The 22,891-nt window shown below is 30.6% G+C and overlaps 2 protein-coding genes across 2 annotated transcripts in view; both read left to right on the forward strand.

Annotated features, from left to right (window-relative positions):
• The first annotated feature begins 16 nt into the window (after positions 1–16).
• LOC108733363 (DNA (cytosine-5)-methyltransferase 3A) lies at positions 17–6,232 on the forward strand. The gene is made up of 14 exons (XM_018464493.2): positions 17–2,277; positions 2,359–2,450; positions 2,523–2,645; positions 2,740–2,845; positions 3,174–3,275; positions 3,343–3,464; positions 3,536–3,583; positions 3,669–3,733; positions 3,807–3,960; positions 4,419–4,527; positions 4,592–4,828; positions 4,890–5,028; positions 5,116–5,324; positions 5,804–6,232. The coding sequence occupies exons 1-14, from the start codon at positions 2,175–2,177 to the stop codon at positions 6,049–6,051; spliced, it is 1,857 nt and encodes a 618-aa protein (XP_018319995.1). The 5' UTR covers positions 17–2,174; the 3' UTR covers positions 6,052–6,232.
• An 8,073-nt stretch (positions 6,233–14,305) lies between these two features.
• LOC108733277 (ATP-binding cassette sub-family G member 1) overlaps positions 14,306–22,891 on the forward strand; it is a 30,231-nt gene continuing 21,645 nt past the window's right edge. Inside the window, exons 1-3 of the mRNA XM_018464371.2 lie at positions 14,306–14,453; positions 14,506–14,638; positions 18,298–18,416. Of these exons, the coding sequence (XP_018319873.1) occupies positions 14,451–14,453; positions 14,506–14,638; positions 18,298–18,416 (255 nt within the window). The 5' untranslated portion in view covers positions 14,306–14,450. The remainder of the gene's footprint in view (positions 14,454–14,505; positions 14,639–18,297; positions 18,417–22,891) is intronic.

A 22,891-nucleotide genomic window follows, 5' to 3' on the forward strand; every position in this document is an offset into this window, starting at 1 on the left:
TTTTTGATCTTTTTTTGTTTTTGACATGTCCCAAGCAGATTTTGAAAATAAACGGAAATATTAAAAAAAAAATTCTTGTCGAAGTTTTTCGAAAAAACAAAACGAGTAAACATAATCTACCACTAAATTGTAATTAATAATTTTTTAGTAATATGAGATGCTAAAGATATAAAACAAAGAATAGCAAAAGTTCAGTTGGTTTTTGCTAAAGACGTACTCATGTTTCGAGCACGGCTTTGTATGGGTGTGAAAAGTGAACAGTGGGTGCTACGAAAAAGAAAAAGCAAGAAGCGTTTGATGTCTGGTGTTATAGGAGGATGTCAAAAATACCGTGGATAAAAAGGAGTGAGAAACGAAGAGATATTAGAAAACGTAGAAGGAGTAGCATTTATTTTCTTCTATCAACTTATTTAACTACACTAAAGTGGTTGCTGACAGAACGCCTACATTTAATCACTTTAACTCACGACAGACGTTGTAGGGAATATCGTAAGCATAGAAGAGATATGTCAGGTAGGAATTGCAGCGGACACTAACAAAAAAAAAAGGAATAACAACACATAGTGTTGCATTTTTATTCACGAGTAAAAGTAAACACAAGAACTAACGAAATAACAAATAATTTAGTATAGTAATCATTAAATAATGCGAATTAGAACAAATGACCTATCCCAATACAATCTTAATTACCAATTCTGTTAGGTAGGTTTTTTATTATACTTATTAAATTATTATTGCTGCTGTTGGTTTTTTCTTTTTTCTCTGGTAGAATTATCGGGTACTGATAGGTACTGGACGTCATTATCCGCTACCCAGCCGGATCCTTAAAAAGGATACACCGAGTACCGAATTCAAACTGGGTAACCGACCCATTCCTACTAATTATTTTTTGCATAATTACCATATTTGCAAACTTTGCTTAATTACCTAATCTGTTTTAAATAACACTGTTGTCAAACATGCTTTTAGTGAAGGAATTTATCAAATAATAAAGCTTTTACGCAGTTGATTAATGGTTTTGTTAAACTGTTTTATTTGATTAGTAATTGACTTTCGAATGTTTATTTGAAATGTTTTTATCTCTTCCTTGGTATCACGTCACCTATTAAGGAAACAATCAAAAGATTATTTTTTTACTTCAGTGAAAAAACATGTCTTTACACGTCATAAAATTACTGATATAAAGCATGTACAGCAAAAACAATGAAAATATTTTAAGAACGTTTTTCTGCCATTAGTTTTGGTAAAATTCCGGATTTTTAACGCAGCAAAAATAATTTTCAGTTTTCAAAACTTAATTTTAGTTAAATTGCTGGTGTTTTTTTTCTTTTTTCGCTGTTAGAATTATCCAGTACCACCGGGTACCCGGTGTTATTATCTGTCCGACTCCAAACCGGGTGCCAGGCTCATCTTTACATGAAAGGCTAGTTAGGGACATTAAAAGCAGAAATGATGATATTGATTTTTGATGTGATGTAAAGATTAATTTAATTTCAAAATATTTTGTCAATTAATAATCCGTAAATTAAACTCTATTCAAAGTTGCCTTTTCATGACTGCAATTTCTTAGATATTTGTACCTATTATTAGAAAAAGTAATCATTTTGAATTCGGACAATTTTTGTCTAGTACTTCTAAAAATTATTAATCTTAAATTTTAACAACTGATATCTTTGATACAAGTACGCACGGCAATGAGACAAAACTTATTAATTAAATTAAGAATGGTTCTTCAACATGTAAAGTAGACTAAAAATTAAGCTAAGTTAATTTTAGAATGTGAAGAAGTCTTTATAAAAATGTATGAAACGTCGTTAAGTTAATCATATTTGGTATTGATATAACTCTAATATCTTTTCCGCTTTCCATAATCTCGAAGAATTATTTACTTATATTGACATTTAAGACTATTTCGTTTTTTATTTTTAATTAGAAACTAAATATAGAAAACCAAGTTTACGAGGTTGTGATGTGTGGTGTATGGTTTAAAACACAATATTTAAAAAAAGTAAACAAAGAAATCCCCTAATGCCCTCATTTAAAACATCGTCAAAATAATAAACAAACTAAGACGCGATGAGGTAACGATGACGCAAGTTTTTGTTTGGACGCGAAGAATTGTCGTGTAGGTGTGAATGTTTTTTTATTTTTCATATGTTTTATGCGTGTAAATAATGTCTATTAAAAAAAGAAAATTTAACGAAATAAGTACAAATTGGGAAGCCGGAGAATTTGTTTGGGCTCGACCAACTAGAAATGCAGGAAGATGGTGGCCAGGTAAAAGACTAAATTTTTAATTTCGGATGTGTTATAGAATGATTCTAATAGTCTCAAGAACTACAATATTCTATATTGTAGGTGTTATCATAAGTCATACTGATGGAGGTTTCAAAAAGCCAAAGTTAGAACATTTTTGGGTGTTTTGGTTTGGAGATTATAGAGCTACTGAAGTACATATATAATATATTCAGTATTAAAAATATTATTAAATTTCTAATCATATTTTTACTTATCTCTTTAAGGTGCATTTTAAAAACATTTGTTCATTTAAAGAAAGTTTTGCAGTCTTTTATGAAAAGTACACAAACAGTAATAGAAATAAATTACCTAAATTATGGAAACAAGGAGTTTTGGAAGCACTGAAGGTAATGCAGATGAGTGAATTTCTAATCAATTTTTAACAAATAATCTGCAAAATCAAATGGTAGACTACTTTTGTTTTTTTTTTTTTCTTTAAAGGATTATGGAAACATAACAACAGCCAGTTGGAATAATGATCAATTAATTGATTGGGCATTGTGTGGATTCTTAAAGAATCACTCAGCTATGTCATATGAATACATTGGTAGTAATATATTTAAAAAAAAAACATATAAAAGAAAAATTTAGCAAAGAAGGATGATCTGCTATTTATTTAAAATTAATATATGTATATTCATAGTTTTTTAGTTATTAACAAAATATTACTATGAAAGTACAATTAAAAATACTGTATATAATGAATTTTTAGTTAATCAGTATCTACTTTTGTTCTGTCTTATTAATAAATACATATTTTAAGTGCTATTTTATAAAATAGAAAAAAGCATTTAAGGAAATTTGTTTGATAAACAATTTTAATATAAGCGTTAATTGCAATTACACTTCCAAAAAACAAATAAAAATCATTTTAGGGGTTCCTGACCTTGTAAAAGAAAAATTAAATAAACATAGGGATGAGAACATTAAATCAAACTCATGCTTTGAAAGAAGTCAAGTAATATATGAAGAAAAAGGTACTTAACAATTTTTTTTATAGAAATGAAACTTGATAAAAACAATACAGATGGATTTATTTTCCAGATTTAATAGACAAAATAAAAAGACGTGAAATATGTTTAGACAGTATTTGCATATGCTGTTATTCTACAGCAATTGAAAGCGAACACCCGGTATTTTATGCCGGTGTTTGTAAAAATTGTTTGGTAGGTCATTTTTATTTATTTATAGGTACATGTAAAAAGCGATTTTCATAATTTTTATATTGCAAAATTAGGAAAGAATTAGAAGCACGGCGTTCCTAATAGGTGATGATAACATCGCGGTAAGTGTGTACAAGTAATTTTTAAAAGTAAATTTTTGACTATTATTATCAATTGGATTAAATCATATCTAATACTTAATTTTAGTACTACTGTTTGATTTGCGCTACTCTTGGAGATATGCTAGTGTGTGATGTGGAAGAATGTGGAAGGTATTTTAAGATAACTATTTAGTTATTATTGAACACGTTTTAGTTTTAGGCGTACATAACGTTTTAATTGCAGGGTATTCTGCAGAAAATGTTTGCAAAATTTGGGCAAGTCGAATGCTGAAACATATATTGAAAAACAAAAAATGTGGCGTTGCCTTGTTTGCGATCCAAGCGATATTAAGAATGTAAGCAATGTTCTTCAGATAAGAAGTGACTGGCAAGAAAGGGTAAACTTATTTACATAAATTAATTTTTTAATTGACGTTTTTAAGCAATTTTATTTTATCTAGCACCTCTGCTTAACATTCAACTCTAAAACATTTTTAGACTATCATATGCAGGGCTGAATTGACTAATGTTCGGTATAAAATAAATTTGGCCTCCAACCATTTAAAAAATAGTCAAAAGCTTCTAAACATAAGCGCTTTAAACCCTATAATCTCCGCATTTAATACCTGACAACCTCGTAACCCAAGCATCTAAAACACCACACTTTAAACGTTTTAAAGCTTTTTTTAGTGAATTGCCAAGGACAGTTAAATCAATTTACGCATTTGTGATTATTAATTTACTTTAATTTCATTTGCCCGGTTTGGCCCATACTTGACCCCTTTATGGATAGCGATCACTACCCAGGGGCAAGTCCGGCCTGCCATTATGTACACTTTATAATTTGTTTTAACAGATCAGATTGATGTTTGTTGGAACTCAAAGTAAAATTACACCTATTCCTGAAATTACTACAAAAAGAAGAAAGTTAAGAGTGTTGTCTCTTTTTGACGGTATTGGAACTGGTATGAAGTGCTTATATAAAAAAAACTAATGCTGTTCAATCTCAACGTTATTCTTTTCTATTAGGTCTTTTAGCATTAGATAGTTTACAACTGCCAGTTGAAAAATATTATTCAGTTGAAATAGATAAGAATGCAATTTCGGTTCTTAAAATGAATTTTGGAGAACGGGTGACGCATTTGGGGGATGTCAGAGATTTAAACGAGGAAGCCATTAAAAAATTAGGTCCCATAGACTTATTAATAGGGGGATCTCCCTGCAATGACTTAAGTTTTGTAAACCCAAACAGAAAAGGACTATACGGTAAACACGTAAAAAGACTATACGTACTATTCATTTAAACACGTATAAATGAATTCTGCAGATCCCACGGGAACAGGAATTCTCTTTTTCGATTTTCATCGTGTTCTAACTACACTGAATGCAGTAAATGGGAAACCGTTTTTTTGGTTGTATGAAAATGTAGCAAGCATGAGTATTGATTATAGAATTATCATAACAAGGTATGTTTGCTTTATTTTCGGCATATTAATTAAAATTGATCAAAAACAATATAAACATATGTTTAGCCATAATTCGCTTTGCCGTAGATTTTTGGGCTGCGAACCAAAATTGTGCGATTCAGTACGACTTTCAGCCCACAAGAGAGCCCGCTTATTTTGGGGGAACCTTCCTTCGCTCTCGCAAAATGAATTTCCCGACGAAGGACCGTGTCTTCAAAGCTATTTAATGCCGGGCAGAACGGCAACTTTACGGAAAGTGAACAGTCTAACTACAGCCAGAAACTCATTAGAAAAAGGTAAAAGAATATCAACTATATTTAAATGCAGATAACTAATACATGATAATTCACAAAGACATCATTTTAAACGGTTTAAACGTAAGCTTTTACAGTCAAAAAGGATATCAAAACAGTCAGGCTTTCACTGCCCGAACAATGTTTGATATTTTAACGTGATTACTGTGGTCTAGAATTGTTTCTTTTCGGTGAAAAACCCGAAGCAGTCTTTTATCCGACGTTTCGTCAACTACTGTTGTTAGTATCCTCAAAGAACGTAACGAGGCCGTAATGTCCTTCGCTATGGTTGCACTGAGACAGTCACAGTAGTTGGCGAAACGTCGACACAAAATGAATCAAATTTAAAATTTCAGAATAACTGCATAAAATACACAAAATTTCATTTGGAAACAACAATTTCCTTTTATGTATTGTTTTTATTTGTTCAATACACTTTATTTGTCGTTATACACTGGAAATTAACTGTGGTTGTTTATTAGGCGCAGTTTTAAATGAAGATAACACTCCGGATGTTTTAATGATAACAGAAATTGAAAGAATGTTCGGTTATCCCTTGCACTATACCGACACGGGAAACATTTCGCTGCAAGGAAGGCAGAAATTGATTGGCAGGGCTTGGAGTGTACACGTTGTTAGGAGTTTGTTTCAGTGCCTTTGTAGTTTTTTTGTTGTAAAAATAGAAAGTAATAAGAAACAAAAAATCAAAAAGGAATACATAAGAGTCTAATATGTTAAAATACACGTTTGACTTTTTATTTTTTGTGTACTTCATATATAAAACTGCAATGTTTTGTGGCATTCCGGTTTTATTTAAAGCTTGTATAAAACCAAAGATTGTCTTTAATATTACAAAAACTGCTTTTGATATTTCTGTTTTTATTATTTACATTTACGCGTTTCTGTGTCACATTTACGTAGTTTAAAAAAAAAACGTGTTATTTTGTTGAATAGAATTAAGTTTGTTTTTTATACTATATTTTTTATGTAGAAATAAAATGTATTTTTTAGTTGGGTTTTTATTTCCTGAAAATTCTAATATTTTAATTAGATGCATTTAAAATTAAATAATCACAAGTGCGTAAACAAATATTAATCAAGCGCTTAGCACTTAATATATTCATACAACAGAGTCCACCGAGTATTAAAACATACATACATACAACATCAAAAATCAACTGCTATAGTTTGATGATGGATGTTTTACTAGTTTTCGTGCATATCAAAATTCACTGCGATAATGCAAAAAGCTTTATGTTGTCTAAATCAAATGAGAAAATAAGCAACATTTTAATTAGTTATAAAATCACGGAATAGTATCCATTTTTATTATCAACATTTCGTTTTATTCGTTTGATATTAAAACTATTATTAATAAATCATTATTTATATCGACTTATATATGCATTATCTTAATTACTAAATACTCAATTTTCATTTTATATGCTGAACTAGCGTGGAATAGTTTTTAATTTTCAAAATAACAAATCGTCCAATAAATAAATAATTAAAAGGTGTAATCTTTTCGGAAACAACTTTAAACAAGCAGTTATTGACCTTTTCTACATTGTCTTAAATGAATTTCCAGATATTTGATTGTCACTAAACTAATATCATCTTCTCGCATTTATTTGTGTAAAATTAAAGTAGAAATCGGTTATAGTGTCGCCTTAGGGAGTGTTACTATTTTGGACATTACAACCTAGTGTCGTTATTCACGAGGTACTAGAAGTTGTTTATACGGTACGAATTTACAAACTAGACAATTTCAGAAACACATTTTGCACTATTTAACTATACAGTTCTTTTGGCAGTAGCAATAAATGTAAATGTAAACAAATAAATTGTGAGCGATTTTTTATTTGACTGTCTGTTTCAAGGTTATGCAGCATTAAAAATATGAATTTATACCGTCTGTTGCCGTTATAACTGAAATTTAAAGCACAAGTCCGAATAACTATTTAAAACTGACGTTACATCAGAGTTGTCGTAAGTTTCACAGTAGTTCCTAATGACCACCTGCATTCAAGAAACTTAAGCTTTAAGCTTTTTAACTTTAAGCTAGATACTGGTCAAGTACATATCATGGGATATCACCAAGAAACTCTTATTCTTACGAAGAAATAACTGAAGTCGATTTAAGTAACTGCTACGTTTTACATAGTAACGAAAATCCCCGAATAATATGATTGAAAGCGGACGTTTAAGTAATTTAAGAGTAATGTTACATACTTACACACAATGAATTTAATCGTTTGTAGATGCAAACGACAATTTAATATTAATAGGTAGAAAAACAGAGTGGAAGTGCGAGTATGATATCTTAAAAATGTAATATATTATTGTAATTTTATGACCAAATTAATTTAGCACGTGGAACATTTCAAACTCCGCACAGAATTAAAAAAATCACACATGAATTGAGAAAGATTTTATGCCAAGATTACCTGTCAAATTTTTTTACGTCATCGTCATAAGGTCTTCAGCCCGAAGACAGGTTGGACACGCACATTTACTTCTTATTAATTAAAAATATAAATGTTTCTTTAAATATACAATATAAACACTTAGGTACAGGTACGTATATAAAAACCTGAAAAAGATTTTATGCCTAGATTACAGAAAAATATTTATCCATGAAATTTGTTACCTGTCACATTTCTTTACGTATTATCTAAAAAGCTTTTTAAATATATATCTGCATAAACATTTACTAATTGCTTTTTGTAGTCATTTTTAAAGTTTGTTAATTTATAAAGCATTGCTTTTAAATACAGTATCGAAAATTCGGTTAAAGCAATAAAAATTTCATATAGGTACTCTAACAAATGCCCTTGTTTTAGATTAAATAAATTTAGCGATCAGATACCTAAAAGGTACCTAAAATTAATGTTGAAGTTATCTACTGTAAATAAATTTCGTAATACTATGTACAATAAAAAGGAAGAATTAAGAGAAAATAATGTTTTAGGAAAATTTATCGTTCAAATGAAATTGTTTCTGTTAAAAAAAATTGCAACTGGAGGTAACAATATCGGTTTAAGTGTAGACATTCGCTTTCAAAAGTATAAATTTCAATTTTTAATCCTGAACATGATATGTCAAAAAAAGAAAGTATAAATCATGTTAACTATTTCATTACAAGTGGGTATAGACGACGCAAAGGTCGAGGACTGTTTTATAATTAGCGTATGAAATGTGTAAGGTACAATAGTTTAGTTTAACATTATACGTAAATACCAAGAGTGTGCCATATTGTAGATTAATGTTTTAGGACGAATTTATACCTTGTAATATATCCATGGTAATTTATGAGCAGTTCGAAATCGGTTGCGAACATGGATATATTTCGATGAAACGTTTCAATGCGCAAAACCCTTTTCCGATTTAAATATATTAGAAAATTATACAGAATAAGGGCAACCTAAAGTAACCGTAACCTAACCCTCAGAAACCAAAAAATGCCCCTTTTGATGGTTACGTCGTAGTTAGTTCAAATTGCCCTGATTCACTCTTATTATGTGGGTACTAAAAAGAGTTTCAATGGAGCAAACCAAAAAGTGTTAGAATAAAAACAACTCAAGTAACTTAATTTGTAGATGTATTTCTATGTTCACAGCTCGTTGTGACGTGTATTTTCGGTATTTTGGACAAGGGACCATATGAAATTATTTATAAATCTTTTTCTATTATGTAATAAACCATTTTTGTATCCATCATTTGTCGTTTAAGTACAGAGTCAAGTTTAAGTCTTACATCATAAAGGTCAAGTTCTTGACTAGTAATTTATTAAAACTATCAGACGCGGATCGCGCTTTCGATATTACTTATTTAGTCTCATCAGCACGCTATGGGCAGTGAAATACTTTAATTGGCAACAAATATCAGTAAATAGAGGTATATACCACCCTAGATAGATATTAAACAAAATACTTTCAAAAAAGCCCTTAATATTGATGGCCTCCTAATCTCTAAGTGCTAATTTAGATAGGGAAAAAAATTAAGTGCTTTGCAATCGATGTCAAGATACAAAAGCGGAGCAGCATATATACAATTTCCTTTGAACAATATTTACCATGAGAGGTGATCTACTAGAGTTTCCATAATTTTCCCTCTATTAATGAAATTGTTTTAATTATATGCATACCTACCTACTAATCTAAATAATTTTCGTAAATAAAAGAAATAAGATTAGGTAAATATACTAGTTGTTTACTATTTGATAAGTATCGTTTAAAATTAGAACATGTATTTCCGCGTATTCATAAGAAATGATTACAAAATGTAACGATTAGGGTGCTCTGTGTCATAACAGTTGTCTAAAAGTCGTTATTAGTATAATAACAAATTTTCAATACTGTTTATAGTCACGTATATTTATAAAGTGAAAGGTGAAAGAACTAACTAGTAACAAAATCCAAAGGAACGAATACTTTTTTTTTGCTTACACTAATTAAGAATGAGATGTTTCTCTCTTTTTATTGTTAGTCCCAGTGGCGTAGCGTGGGGGCCATGGGCACCGGGCGGGGTAAAAATATCTCGCAGTAATGTTAGCTGTTAAATGTCTTAATTTCTTGGTTCATAAAAATTCCAAATTTTTTTTGTGTTGTTAAAAAATCTGGAAAATTGTTTCAGGTAAAAAAAATTAGCTGAATTATCTTTATTTAATGTCAAATCAATTTCCCAAGTGCAATTGGCAAAAACCGTGGGGACAGATTTACCATACAAATCCGGGTATACCCTTTGGCCAAACATCGGAACCTCGATATAAAAGAGGCCCATTTTTAGTCCCCAGCAGATGTTTTAATAGGTTATCGATTCTACAATTGATTTTTGCGATGTGAAACGGTACTAAACAGAAAAGAGGGGGCTAATAAGGAATAGATAAAATCATAAAAAGATTTTCCCTCACTACACAATTTAATTTTTCCTACTTCCCACTTCGGCTGTGGGCATTTAGAACGCCAGACTTTTTATTTATTTTTATATAAGAAGGGCTTATAACNCCTTATTAAGTACGCTAAATTAACACATTTTGAATTGAAATTTATTATTTTGTTGTTACAAATCTTATAAAATTCCTTTTGAATACAAGCGACTTAACTTTTAGAAGCCATTCAGGTATTATATCAACCGAATTTTAGCAATTTTAACTTCCCTTTGCAAAGGTAAACAAAGCTATTACCCCCTTTACTTACGTAAACACTTGTAGCTGCATATTTTCTTAAATTTTTAACTTAACTATAAAACACCGCGTGAGAGCGAGTGAGCGTTTTATCAGTTATTTTGGGGAATCCCCGAACATGCCTCAATAGGTTTGTAAAGGATGCTATTTGTAAATATGCTCACGCATTTTCAATCTCCTTGAAGGCTTAATTGAAAATGTAATGTGTACACCTTCTCACTGCAATTCCGACCAAATTAAATAAATAAGCTTACATAATAATGAAAATAGGAAGGGCGGCAAATTTAGGTTTTGCCCCGCGTGGCAGAAATTCACACTTAGTCCATCAAAAAAGTAACTAACTATAGTTAAACACTTGATAGATATAATCATTAAATATCAAACAGTATCGAAAATTCGGTTAAAGCAATAAAAATTTCANCATATACTCTCATGATTAACAATATTTTAGAACTTAGTTTAAAACAAAATTTGAAGGTGAAAATATAGGCGATTTTTGCGGCAATTGCTTGATGAGCTTTTAAAGTTGTGAAGTAAAAAACTGATTTTGATAAAACTAATTGTAAGACATTTTATTTTGCTTTTTCATCGATGTTAACGTAATTTTATCCGAAAAGATAAAATACTGTGGCAGGACAGATGTCATGGCAAAATCTCAAAATCGTCAGTGTGAATGAGGAGTGATCGATGCCGTTACTATTTTTATTTGTATGTTTTACTTATCATACACACTGTCACGAATATGATGTACTAGTTGATAAAAATTAATTTGTTTTGTTTTCTTACTTTGAACCAAATACTACAAAGTTACATAAGCGACGACGACAGAGTTTAACCTACATTAGACTGGTAATATTTATTATTTTGGAAATAACTTGAACTAATTTAACCATAAAATAACTAGTTAATTCAATTGTACAAACAAAGTGAGTGTTGGGAGCGAAAAATAAAAAATTCCTTGTTTCAACACACGATCAGGTTTTTTATATGTGTATTGAACTTAAAACTATTCGATAATCACTGTTTTTAACTATTAAATTCTACACGAAAATTAAACGCCTGAGCCATTTAAGCATAGAATGAAATTTTAATGAGTGCCGATAAGATTATAGCTAATTATTAGTCCAAAATAATACGTGTCTTAACTGAATATATAGTAGACGGCATGATAAGCCAAATATTTAACGATAATCTATACTTACACAATTTGAAAAAATCGATCTCTGTACATTCACTAATCCTAACAATACAGTGAACTATCATTTAAACGTATATCGATACTTGATTGAGATTCATAATAATGAAAATAAAGGTAGTTATGTAAATCTCAATAAATTTTATTAAACTCCTGCTGGCGAAGGGACCTGTGGCGAAACAAAAATTTATTGAAAACTTGCCCAAGACGCAGGATCTAACTCTTTGTTGGATGGCTGTAATTAATGACACAAGTTTTTTTTTTTATAAAATATGGATGAAAAAAGAGTTCCATACTTTCATAGATTATAATGAGACCCTTGATTTGAGACATTGGATAGTGGCCACTCAAGTATACCTAGAAACTACTGAGCCGGAATCTTAAAAGTAAGATGCGGAGAACTAATTATAGTAACAGAATATCTTATAACAACACTGTTACTATCACGGGCTGTCACGTTAAATTTTCTCTTCGCAAATAGCTACAGATAATATTTATTATGATATGCCTGTTATCATACCGCATTGTTTCTTCAATTACAATAATAACGTTACTTTTCCAAAATTAATTATTATCTTATTGTCAGTTTGTTTTGGAAACATAAATATCATCTATCAATTAATGGTTCAGCGATAAAATTTTGATTTTTAGAAAATACTTTACAGTGGAAAATATTTCAAAAGGCAGAAAATATTTTTATATAATAGAGAAGGTTAGAAATGAAGAGGTATTAGAAAGATTAGGAGAACAGAGGACTCTATGGAAGTCAAAAAGAAATAGGCGAGATAGGTTGGTAGGACACCTTCTCAGGCATGAAGATCTAATTAATTAAAGTCAGAAACAGGAGTAGAGGTAGACCTAGATTAGATTACTGTTCGCAAATAATTAAGGATGTAGGATATTCTAGTTTTAGGGAAATGCGAAGATTAGCTCAGGATTGGAAAAAATGGAGGTGCGTGTCCAACTAAAATTATATTATTATCATCGTCATTATCATTTATCTACTCTCTTCCGAAGATTGGTTAAACACGTAGCTGTAATTCTTCCTACGTATCTTGAGTCAATCATCATTTAGAAGACTAGAGTTTAAACTATTTGCAAACAGTAATATAATCTAGGTCTACATCTACCCCTTTTTGCTCCTGTTTGTGCTTCTACTATCTACTAGCCCTTCATGCTTCGTCTATTTCTTAATGACTAATCGCGTCATCGGTTCTCCCACTGTTTCTAATACCTCCAAGTTTCACACCACACAGAGCCGTGGTCCAAACATACACCTTTGATAATTTTCTTTGAATTTCCAACTTATCCCTTTTTGCAAGCAAACCAATGATCTCTTTTTGTTAAGAGCTACCCAAATCTGCGCTTTTGTTTGTTTTATACCTATTTCTAACGCTTTTTTCATCTTGAGCCTAACTATTAAATGTCAGCCATTTTTTCTAATTTTTCGTCTCCTAGTTTTACATTAGCTCTGATAACCATTTTTTTTACTACCCTTACATAGTTACATACCAATACTTTTATTTATTTTCATACCAAAGGTTTCCATTTTTTTAAAGGCTATCAGTAACTCCTGAACCAGAGAAATTGTAAGATACCTACATTTATATACAATTTGAAAAAACTTTAGAATGACCTAGTACCTACCGATATGAAAAAAAGTTAAAGAAATTGCTTTTTAAATCATAGAAAAACAGATACCTAATTCTAATCATAGGGTTTTAAACTTAATGTCTGCTGAGGATGAGTGGATACCAATTATTTAGGTTTTACATAAAAGTCTCTTAAAGAAACAAGAGCATTTTTTTAGTTCGTATCTTAATCAGCTAATAGCTGTAATACTATTTTAAAAACGGTCTGATGTCTGATGTAACAAATGAGTATTGTAAAAAAGCTCATGTCATGACGCTCTCGTTATCTGAAGATAGTAAACAAAAGAAAAGTTTACGGAAACATCTGCAGGAAGCCTTCTGCAGTTGTTCGTACATATCTAGAACAGGGATTGGCATGAAATCCTGTGATATTGTTAGTTATGCAATATTAATTTGAAATCATTTTTTAGATTTTTTATTTACCCACTACAAACTACCTCAAATTAATGAGGGAAAAATTGTTGCTGTTGTCACACCCCCGCCGGAAACCGAATCCCTCATTAATTTGAGGTAGTTTATAGTGGGTAAATAAAAAATTGAAAAAATGATTTCAAATTAGGGATTGGCATGTAATTTTAGGTGGGCTCCGGATACTTCTGAAAATTTTTATCGACGCTCAGCAAAAACGTATTCCTTCCTCCAAAAAATAATAAGGGTGACGCTAAAAGCTCAAACATACTTCGCTATATACAGAAAAATATATCTTTTAAATAATTCATTCGAGTAATTTGCTTTCAAAAAATTTTTGGTGGTCCACTTTTTAACCTTCTGGACCGCGGTCCACCAGTTGCCGACCGTTGATCTAGAGTATTATTTCGTTAATGATTTATAACATAAACATGTATTTGTTCCATGATTAAACAATACACATTTACAACTTCATTTACGTACTGTACACAAACAAAGCGCGCTCCAACAAGAGAGAGGGGCTGCTAATCATAAAATAATCTCCAAGCATTCAGTATATCTATGATTCAGTTGGTGAGTAAACGCGTAAACGGCGTGCTTTTGTAATGTACGAACGACTAAAGTGAACCGTTATTACAATCGCTGTTATTTAGAACGTGGACGATCGTGAAACAGAAACTGAACAGTAAATGGTAATATTATTAACAGTACCTATAAGTACGGTTGCGAAACGTATTCTTTTAGAATTGCGAATTAATAATGGAAGAGGGTAGTCTTTTGCGGGTGAAAAAACGCGCATTGACGCACCTACCCCGACGACTACCGGTGAACATCGATTTCCAAGAACTAACCTTCAGCGTGCCCCAGGGAAGAAAAGGTGAGGCTACGTCACTAGTATTCAATTCAAATTAGAACAACAAAATTCTATTGTTCAGAATTATAATGAGATAATATTGTACATTTTCGCAACGTCTCCTACATACATATCTGTAAATTTTATACATTCTAATACACTTATAGGTAATAAAGGTATAGAAAATATCGTAGTTGTTTGTATTTTTTCAGTAAAAAAAAATACACGGACCTTTTAGCGTTTATTCATTCTAGTAGAAGATCTGCCTACTGCCCACTGAATTTATTTTTAGTCTGACGAATCGTTAACGTAGTGAAATATTAAACAGCATGCAGCATCCTTGACTGTAATAATTGGAGCACATTTAACAAATGTGTAATAAAATTTATTTATCAATAATTCATACATATTTACGATTAGTTATAATTTATAATTATTTGTTGAAATGCGTTTTTCAAAAAAGGCGTAATCATTTTTATACCTATAATAAAATTTTTACAAGCCCGGGTATCTCAAAGCTTTTAGTTAACGCTTTGTGTCGGTTTGACTTCCTGTTTCGTCGCTACAATTGATGAGGCTCTACAAGGAGGGCATTTAGGCCGTAGAAATACGTTTAATGTTAGTCTGATAGTACACCTAATTTTTGCATTTAAGTAACAATAAATTTTTAAAAAGTACGATGTTAGAAAGCACTCTTGCTCACTTACAATTAGTCTTTAATTTTCTCCTTCTCGGTACATCTTTAATAAGATTTTGAAAAATTGTCTTCATTAACAGTAATAATCAATTTTAAACGGCTAATTTAAATGATTTGTTGATATAAATTTTTGTTGAGTTAAATATTTTTGTCAAATTCAATTTCCTACCCATCTTGTGCATGCCTTTGTTTCTTTTCTACCTGTCTTCACCTAGAAGTTTATCTTCCCCTATACCTGCATGCACCCCCTACTAACAGCTGGCTTTTGCCTCAGTTACTTTATTTAAAACTTCAAAGTTGTCGTCTATTGACTTTGTATTACAATTCTGTCCAATAAATTATGCAAAATTTAAATTTAAAATGACATAATTTAAATACGTATACTTACGTATAAAAACACATATACACCGGTGACAACCATAAGGATATTCTATTTTTTATTACATGAAATCATCAAGGGAGGCCATCATCTTTTTATAAATACGACGTGGTATAAAAAAATTCATATAGAAATGCCTTTAGCAACCTTTTTATATAAAGGTATAAAAAAGCAATATATGTACGGGTGCGAAACATGGACAGTGGGCGCGGCGGAAAAGAAAAGGTTAGAAGCGTTCGAAATGTGGTGTTATAGGCGGATGATGAGGATATCGTGGGTAGAAAAGGTTAGAAATGAAGAGGTATTAGAAAGAATAGGAGAACAAGGACTCTCTGGAAGTCAATAAAAAATAGGCGAGATAGGTTGGTAGGACACCTTCTCAGGCATGAAGGTCTAGTCAGGGACATATTAGAGGCAGAAACAGGAGTTAGGAGAGGTAGACCTAGATTAGATTACTGTTCGCAAATAGTTGAGGATGTGGGCTGTTCTAGTTTTAAGGAAATGCGAAGTTTAGCTCAGGATAGGTAAGAGTGGAGGTACGTGTCCAACCAGTCTTAGGACTGACGACCTTATGATGATGATATGTCAAATAAATGCAATTTAGTAAAACTTTTGAGGGACGTTAATGGGGATGGAATCCCCTTGAGGTATGGTCTTCAAATAAGAAAGGAAATCATTAAAATTAAGAAACGTTAAAGAAAATCGTGAATTCTACCAACCTACTTTAAGACAATAGTAATAGCACATATAAATATTATTCTCCTCTGAATTTTATTACCTATAAATCTTTAACAATTTAGTGCTGTAAAATACCGGGAAAGCAAAGGTAATTTTATTTTATGTGTCAATACTTCTGTGCATATGTATATAAAGGTTCATTGTCCGAGTAATTTATTCTGTTGTTAACACATGAATTTTAAAGATACTTCTGACTTCGTATTAATTAGAACGTCTCACTAAACCTATAGCTACACACGTAGTATAAATTAACGGTTTCTGCGTTTACTCTAATGACACAAAAACGCTTTTTTAATATACAGTGTGATATTTATATCCTGTACAGCTGAAGATAAATGGGTGCACGATATTTCGATAGAATTTTTGAAAATACGTCTCACAGTTTTTACCCGAAAAGGTACTTATGACTTACTATAGCTATAACACCAAGGTAAAATAAACGACCTTGGCGAGATGATTGTTTTACCTAGAATCAGACTGAAAATGCACAATCTCATTATTCAATCAAAATCTAAAAAGCATTAACTTTTAATTCCGTGTGAAATTATAACGCAACTTGCAAAATTTCATGCTTCCTGCGATGATACAACGGTGCAAGGACCTATTCAAGGCGCGAGTCCTTTTGGTACCTATTTTTAGTCTACATTTTTTTAATGTATTTTATTGTCCACTAATACATATGTATTACAGTATCTCATAAGTTTATATAAACAAATACACATTAATTTTATTAATGCTACTTATTAAAATTATCGAATTTGTTGTTGGTCCTATCTCCGTATTTGTTAGTTCATCCGGTATATCGTAACACTGCCTCCGGGGTATAACTAGACTATCCAAAACTTTTCCATATCGATTAGTGTATTAACATACTGATGTTAATAAATGACGCTTTCTACATACATTATTTTTTTCATTAAAAGTGTCGTCTAATAAATAATGATGCGATTCTAATTTCGTTGGATCTTGATTCTTTTTGCTTGTGTTTCTTTTATATTAGATAAAAGAGGATAAAAATAACCCTTATAAAATTATATTAGTGTGTACTCTGTTCAATTCTATTTTGTATTTTGTTAATTTTAAATCTGCATGCTATTATGAATGCATTTGTTATTCATTTTTGACAATAGAAATTGTATGAGAATTTAAATATTCAAACTTCGCACGTAAATAAAAAAATTCTTTGTTGTAATATTGCTACAATTGCAAAATTGAAACCAAATACTCATTTGACGCAAAAACAAAATGACATCATTTTTACGTTTATGGCAGATATTAAATGTATCGTTTAACACAAAAGAATGCTGTTGGTATATATATATTTCAATTTATCAAGTACCCTATTAAATCAATTTACCTAAAAGAACGTCAGCCCTACTTTGAAATTCAATATGCAATTTGGCAGTGATCATCACTCTACTTTTATTTTACGAACGTTTTTGTTATTATCAAGTTTAACTATGGATATAGTAGATTTTTACAAATGTAAATTAAAAATGACATTCAAATTTCGTACATTAAAACTGTAGCTATAAGAAATAAATCAGAGTGCTATATGTATAATTATAGCGGCTAAATTACCTTTAATAATAAAAAGCCATTGATAACTTTAATGATTGAGCAAAATTCGTTGTTCAAATTGCGAAGTACCATTGCGTGAATGTTTAAGAGTTGTTGTAAAAATTCCTTTCTGTAATTTCGCTTTTGTCCCTGACTTTATCTCGTCTGAACACTGCCGGTCTCTCCTTTTGTGTGTTTAATGTGATTATAACAACCGGAAGAATTATTACTTACATTAATCATTGATCGTTCAAGTATTACTTAATTTTTTGTAAATATTGGGTATAATGTTTTTCATTTTAATTGCAGGTCCCAAGGTAATTTTAAGAAGTATCAGTGGGCAATTTAAATCCGGACATCTAAATGCAATCTTGGGTCCTTCAGGATCAGGAAAAAGCACCTTGCTCAATATTCTTGCAGGTTACAAGTAAGTCATAAAAAAAGTTCCCTATCGCTTGTGTTCTAGCATAGTTACAGATGCACTCTTATAGTTTTCTATTTGAAGCTATTAACAAATAATCTATTAATATAATAATAATAATAATTGTGGTTTATAACAGAGATGAAACGGATACGCGCTCTGCTGGTACCCGACAGATTTAAATTTNAATATTGCATACTTATTTTTAAAAAATATTGCATATCTTGTTAACCTGATATAAAGAGGTGATTATTATTAAAAAATAATTTTTGAGAACAACTAGCCTGATAGGAATTTTCCCTCACAAAATGGCAATGCGAGAAAGTCCGACAAATGAAGCCTTAGCACCTCCGGGGGCTGTTTTGTTTGAAATCCCTAAAACAATGAATTCTTTTGCGAATAGGTTGGGAAATTTCATTGTGGAAAGTTCCCTAAGTCTATAATTAATTCGTTCGGGGTGAACGGCCAATTCCTACGAGTAATTCTCGTGCGATAAATGAAGTCTTACAACCTTGCAGGAATATTTTGCTTTGAATCCCCAAAAAGTAATTTCTCTTTCGAACAGGTCGGGAAATTTCATCGCGAAAAATTACTAAAGTTCACAATTACGTCGCCTTGGATAAAAGGCAAATTCCGAGCGAATTAATTTTATTTTGGGATTTTTTTTTGTTGAGTTTTAGCAAAGCACCCCGGAAGGGGTTGTAAGTCTTGATTTATCGCGCGCAAATTACTCGTGATAATTATCCTGTATGAATTAGTTGTGCACTTTGGGAACTTTTCGCGATAAAATTTCCCGACCTATTCGCAAAATATAAGTCATTTTTTAGGGATTCACCCGAGGAAAGGAGTAAGACTTTATTTATCGCGCGCGAATTAGGTACTCGTAAGAATTGACCGTTCACCTCGGACGAATTAGTTGTAGACTCCGGGAATTTTCCATAATGAAATTTCCCGACCTGTTCGCAAAAGAAGCTATTCGAGATCCGTAGCAAAACACCCCTAGAGGGGCCAAGACTTTATTTGTCGCAATTCTGTCCCGGAAAATTAACGGCAAATTCCTTTCAGGCTAATTGTTGTCAAAGATTATTTTTTAATAACAATCGCCTTGGTGTTTCCCCAACTTTATATTAAATTAGCAAAACATGCAATATTTTTTAAAAATAAAAAAATATTAATGTTTTTCTTTCACAAATTATTAGCGACTAATTGGCGGAAAATTATTATTCGAAAAATTTGTCTACTCGAAAAATATTACTTTGCTCAAATCGAAATTTTTGCGATTTTTGTCTTGTTGAACACTTACCCAAGAAAATTTCACTTCCTAGTACCTATACGTACCCGGGAAGGAAATAAACATGCGATCTGAGACATTCTGTACTTTTCCTGCCTAGGTACGTAATTTACTAATATCATCATGGAACCCAAGACGTTTAGAGTTATACATGAAATTTAAAAAGCATTACAGTAATCTGGCCCTCGTATACAACCAGGAGAAATCCTGAAAATTCTAATCCTAATTCGTAATAATGCAGGAGTTATGCAAGATATCATAAGAAATTCTGAAACTTTAATAAATAAAGCAGTTACTTAGATTGGAAACTGCCCAAATTTGGTCGCATTCTATCGAAATTATCAATTACAAAAGCATTTGCATCGATTTTGGCAATTTCGTAATGAGAATTATATTTGTTAGAGGAATATGGAGGATCCTCGACAAAGTTCCATAATAATACGTTATTATTTCACGCATCGTTTTGCAACCTTTATTGTTGCTTCATAATATTTACATATATATAATATATAAATTTGTCTTACTCATTCGTATTGTTGTTATTTACAATAATCTACAAATTAGCAACCTGCTTGTTGATCAAAATTTACGNAAGTTTAGTTTTTAGTGATTAGAATAGAAGTTCAATTAAATATTTCAAATAAAACAGTGAATTTTTATTCTTCAACGAAATCATCAATCCGATTTAATTAGTTGCACAATATTAATTTGGCGTGCAACGTACAACGTTTGTACAATAGATTAATTAATTAAATCTGTTTTTGATGATAATAATTATGACGGTGGTTAGAGATTATAATTGAGACAAGTTAAAATTGAAAATTACCCTTAAAAATAGAAATACGTAACAATAAATTCAAGCAAATTGTATAATGATAATAATAGTAAATTAAAAGGAAAACGCTGAACATATTGTGGTTAATAATTAGGTGGCTAGCTTTACGTACTCAAATTGAGCTTCGAAAATTCAGCGTCATAAAAAAATATGTAATTATAATGTACAAATATACACTTATGTGATTATGTGATGTTTGAATCAACTGTGCTCACTATACGCACGCCAGTAATCACGAACTAAGGACTGAAAATGTTCTTGTTGGCATTTACCTGTGGACCTTGCAAGTCATTATTTCTTTGAGAGGATTCACGAAATAATAATGCACGATCCGGAACATAAGGTCCGGCAAATAATACAGAGGAGCAACGAATTATTCATTATGTGATCGTTGGTAATGATCTTTTAAAGGCCGATGGGAATTATTTATTTGTTTATCCTTGTATGTGCTTACGCATTTGAATTAATATACTTTTTAGTCTCGTATTGGTGACATTAAAAATAATAAATGGCCACACTTAAATTATTAAATTTTTATTCATAATTAACACTTGTCTTACAATTAATTCAACGGTGAGGATTATTAGGTTACATACAACAAATTTAATTAGTGCTGATCGTAAAACATTGCTCTCATAAATTATAAATAGGTAATTACGAATCAGTGTTTTTTTTTTAATTAACTAATTAAAACAAACAACAAAAAAATCACTAAATATTTATGTACCTATATTATTTTATGTTGTCAAATATCACATCCTTTTATAAGGAAGGATTCGATTAAGTCGCAAACCCCTATTTTAACGGTGGTATTAACATTACAAAATGGATAATACGATTGTATAAGAAATCTTTAAGCTTTCTGACTCAACTAGATCTTGACCGATATATTAATCATTAAAACCCCATTTTAACTCTTTAGAAGCTGAATTTTAAAAAATGCTCGCCTTTGTACTATCAGAATCTCCTGTGCAAAATTTCAATTCTAGAATATAGATTTATTTACAGATTGTTTAAGCTTAAAATAATAAGTTCAAAATTGCCGGAATCGTTTTGCAACCTTTATTGTTGCTTCATAATATTTACATATATATAATATATAAATTTGTCTTACTCATTCGTATTGTTGTTATTTACAATAATCTACAAATTAGCAACCTGCTTGTTGATCAAAATTTACGCGATAACCTGTACATTTTTTCAATAAGTAGGTAAATAATTAAAAAGTAAATACCATTAATAACATAAGCGTCACTGCAAAATCAGTAGTTGAATAGAGAGATCCATTGCAATTTAAATTCTGTTAGCGATCGGATTTGGCCTGTTTTTTTATTCATCATTCGATGGAAGTTTAATGAACGCATACATAATACAAAAATATTCGTGATTTCCATTCATCAATGTATACCTTGCTCAATGTCTTACCACACTCAAGTAGGTATTTTACAACGCCTAAAAAAAAAAAGAAACTGTATCCACAAACGCCGCTACTTAACGGGATGTGTTGTTAGTTTTCAAAAACAATTACTAAATGAAATGTAATAATACATATTAAAAAATAAAAATTATAAAAGTTTGCTAAAAATTGCAATAACATTTGCAGAACAATAAATATTTAACACAATTTTTGAGAAATCAAAGACTGATTTTCGTACATTTTCTTAAATTCAATGGAATACGTAAGTGGTATATAAATACATAGCTCAAAAATACTTTATTGATTAAGGAAACCTTTTTGATCGAATTATTTCGTCTTAGTTACAAACAATTAGTCAGAATATGGGTTCTAAGTGATAAAACAAGCCAAAAAAGTTGAAATGATGTTTATGTCGTGATAAGTTTTTCGTTATTACTGATTCCATGATACTTATATGGTTTAAGGATTTACGCTGTATTTAAAATCACTTTTATTATTTTTTTGTACATACAATGTGCAATAAAAATGGGTAATGAAAGACAAAATCCCATTATGGACTTATAATGATGTTACTCAACTCTGAGAAACCACAATCATGCACTTTAAAAAAGTAGTACCATTAGTTCCACAATTTTTATTTTAAATGCCTTTTACAATTTCATTTTATTTTATTGTTCTTTGCTGGTCTATGAATTTTTAACCTTTTTCTTAATTTGTATGTAATAAGTACATTTTTTTATTATTTTATCAGTGTGTTTTCAAATAAAAAAAATATTCAGTTACGTTCAGTGACAAGATCGAAGTTATCGATAATAATGATTAGATAAATGTACATTTTAGTAATATAGAAATTAAAAAATATGTATAATTGGTGCGGTCAAGTTTTTCTTTTAGGAATTTTAAGGTACAAATTAGTTTATTTTAGGAATATTTTGCTTT

The sequence above is a fragment of the Agrilus planipennis genome, unplaced genomic scaffold (genome assembly GCF_000699045.2).
Source record: "Agrilus planipennis isolate EAB-ADULT unplaced genomic scaffold, Apla_2.0 scaffold12, whole genome shotgun sequence".
Taxonomy (NCBI): domain Eukaryota; kingdom Metazoa; phylum Arthropoda; class Insecta; order Coleoptera; family Buprestidae; genus Agrilus; species Agrilus planipennis.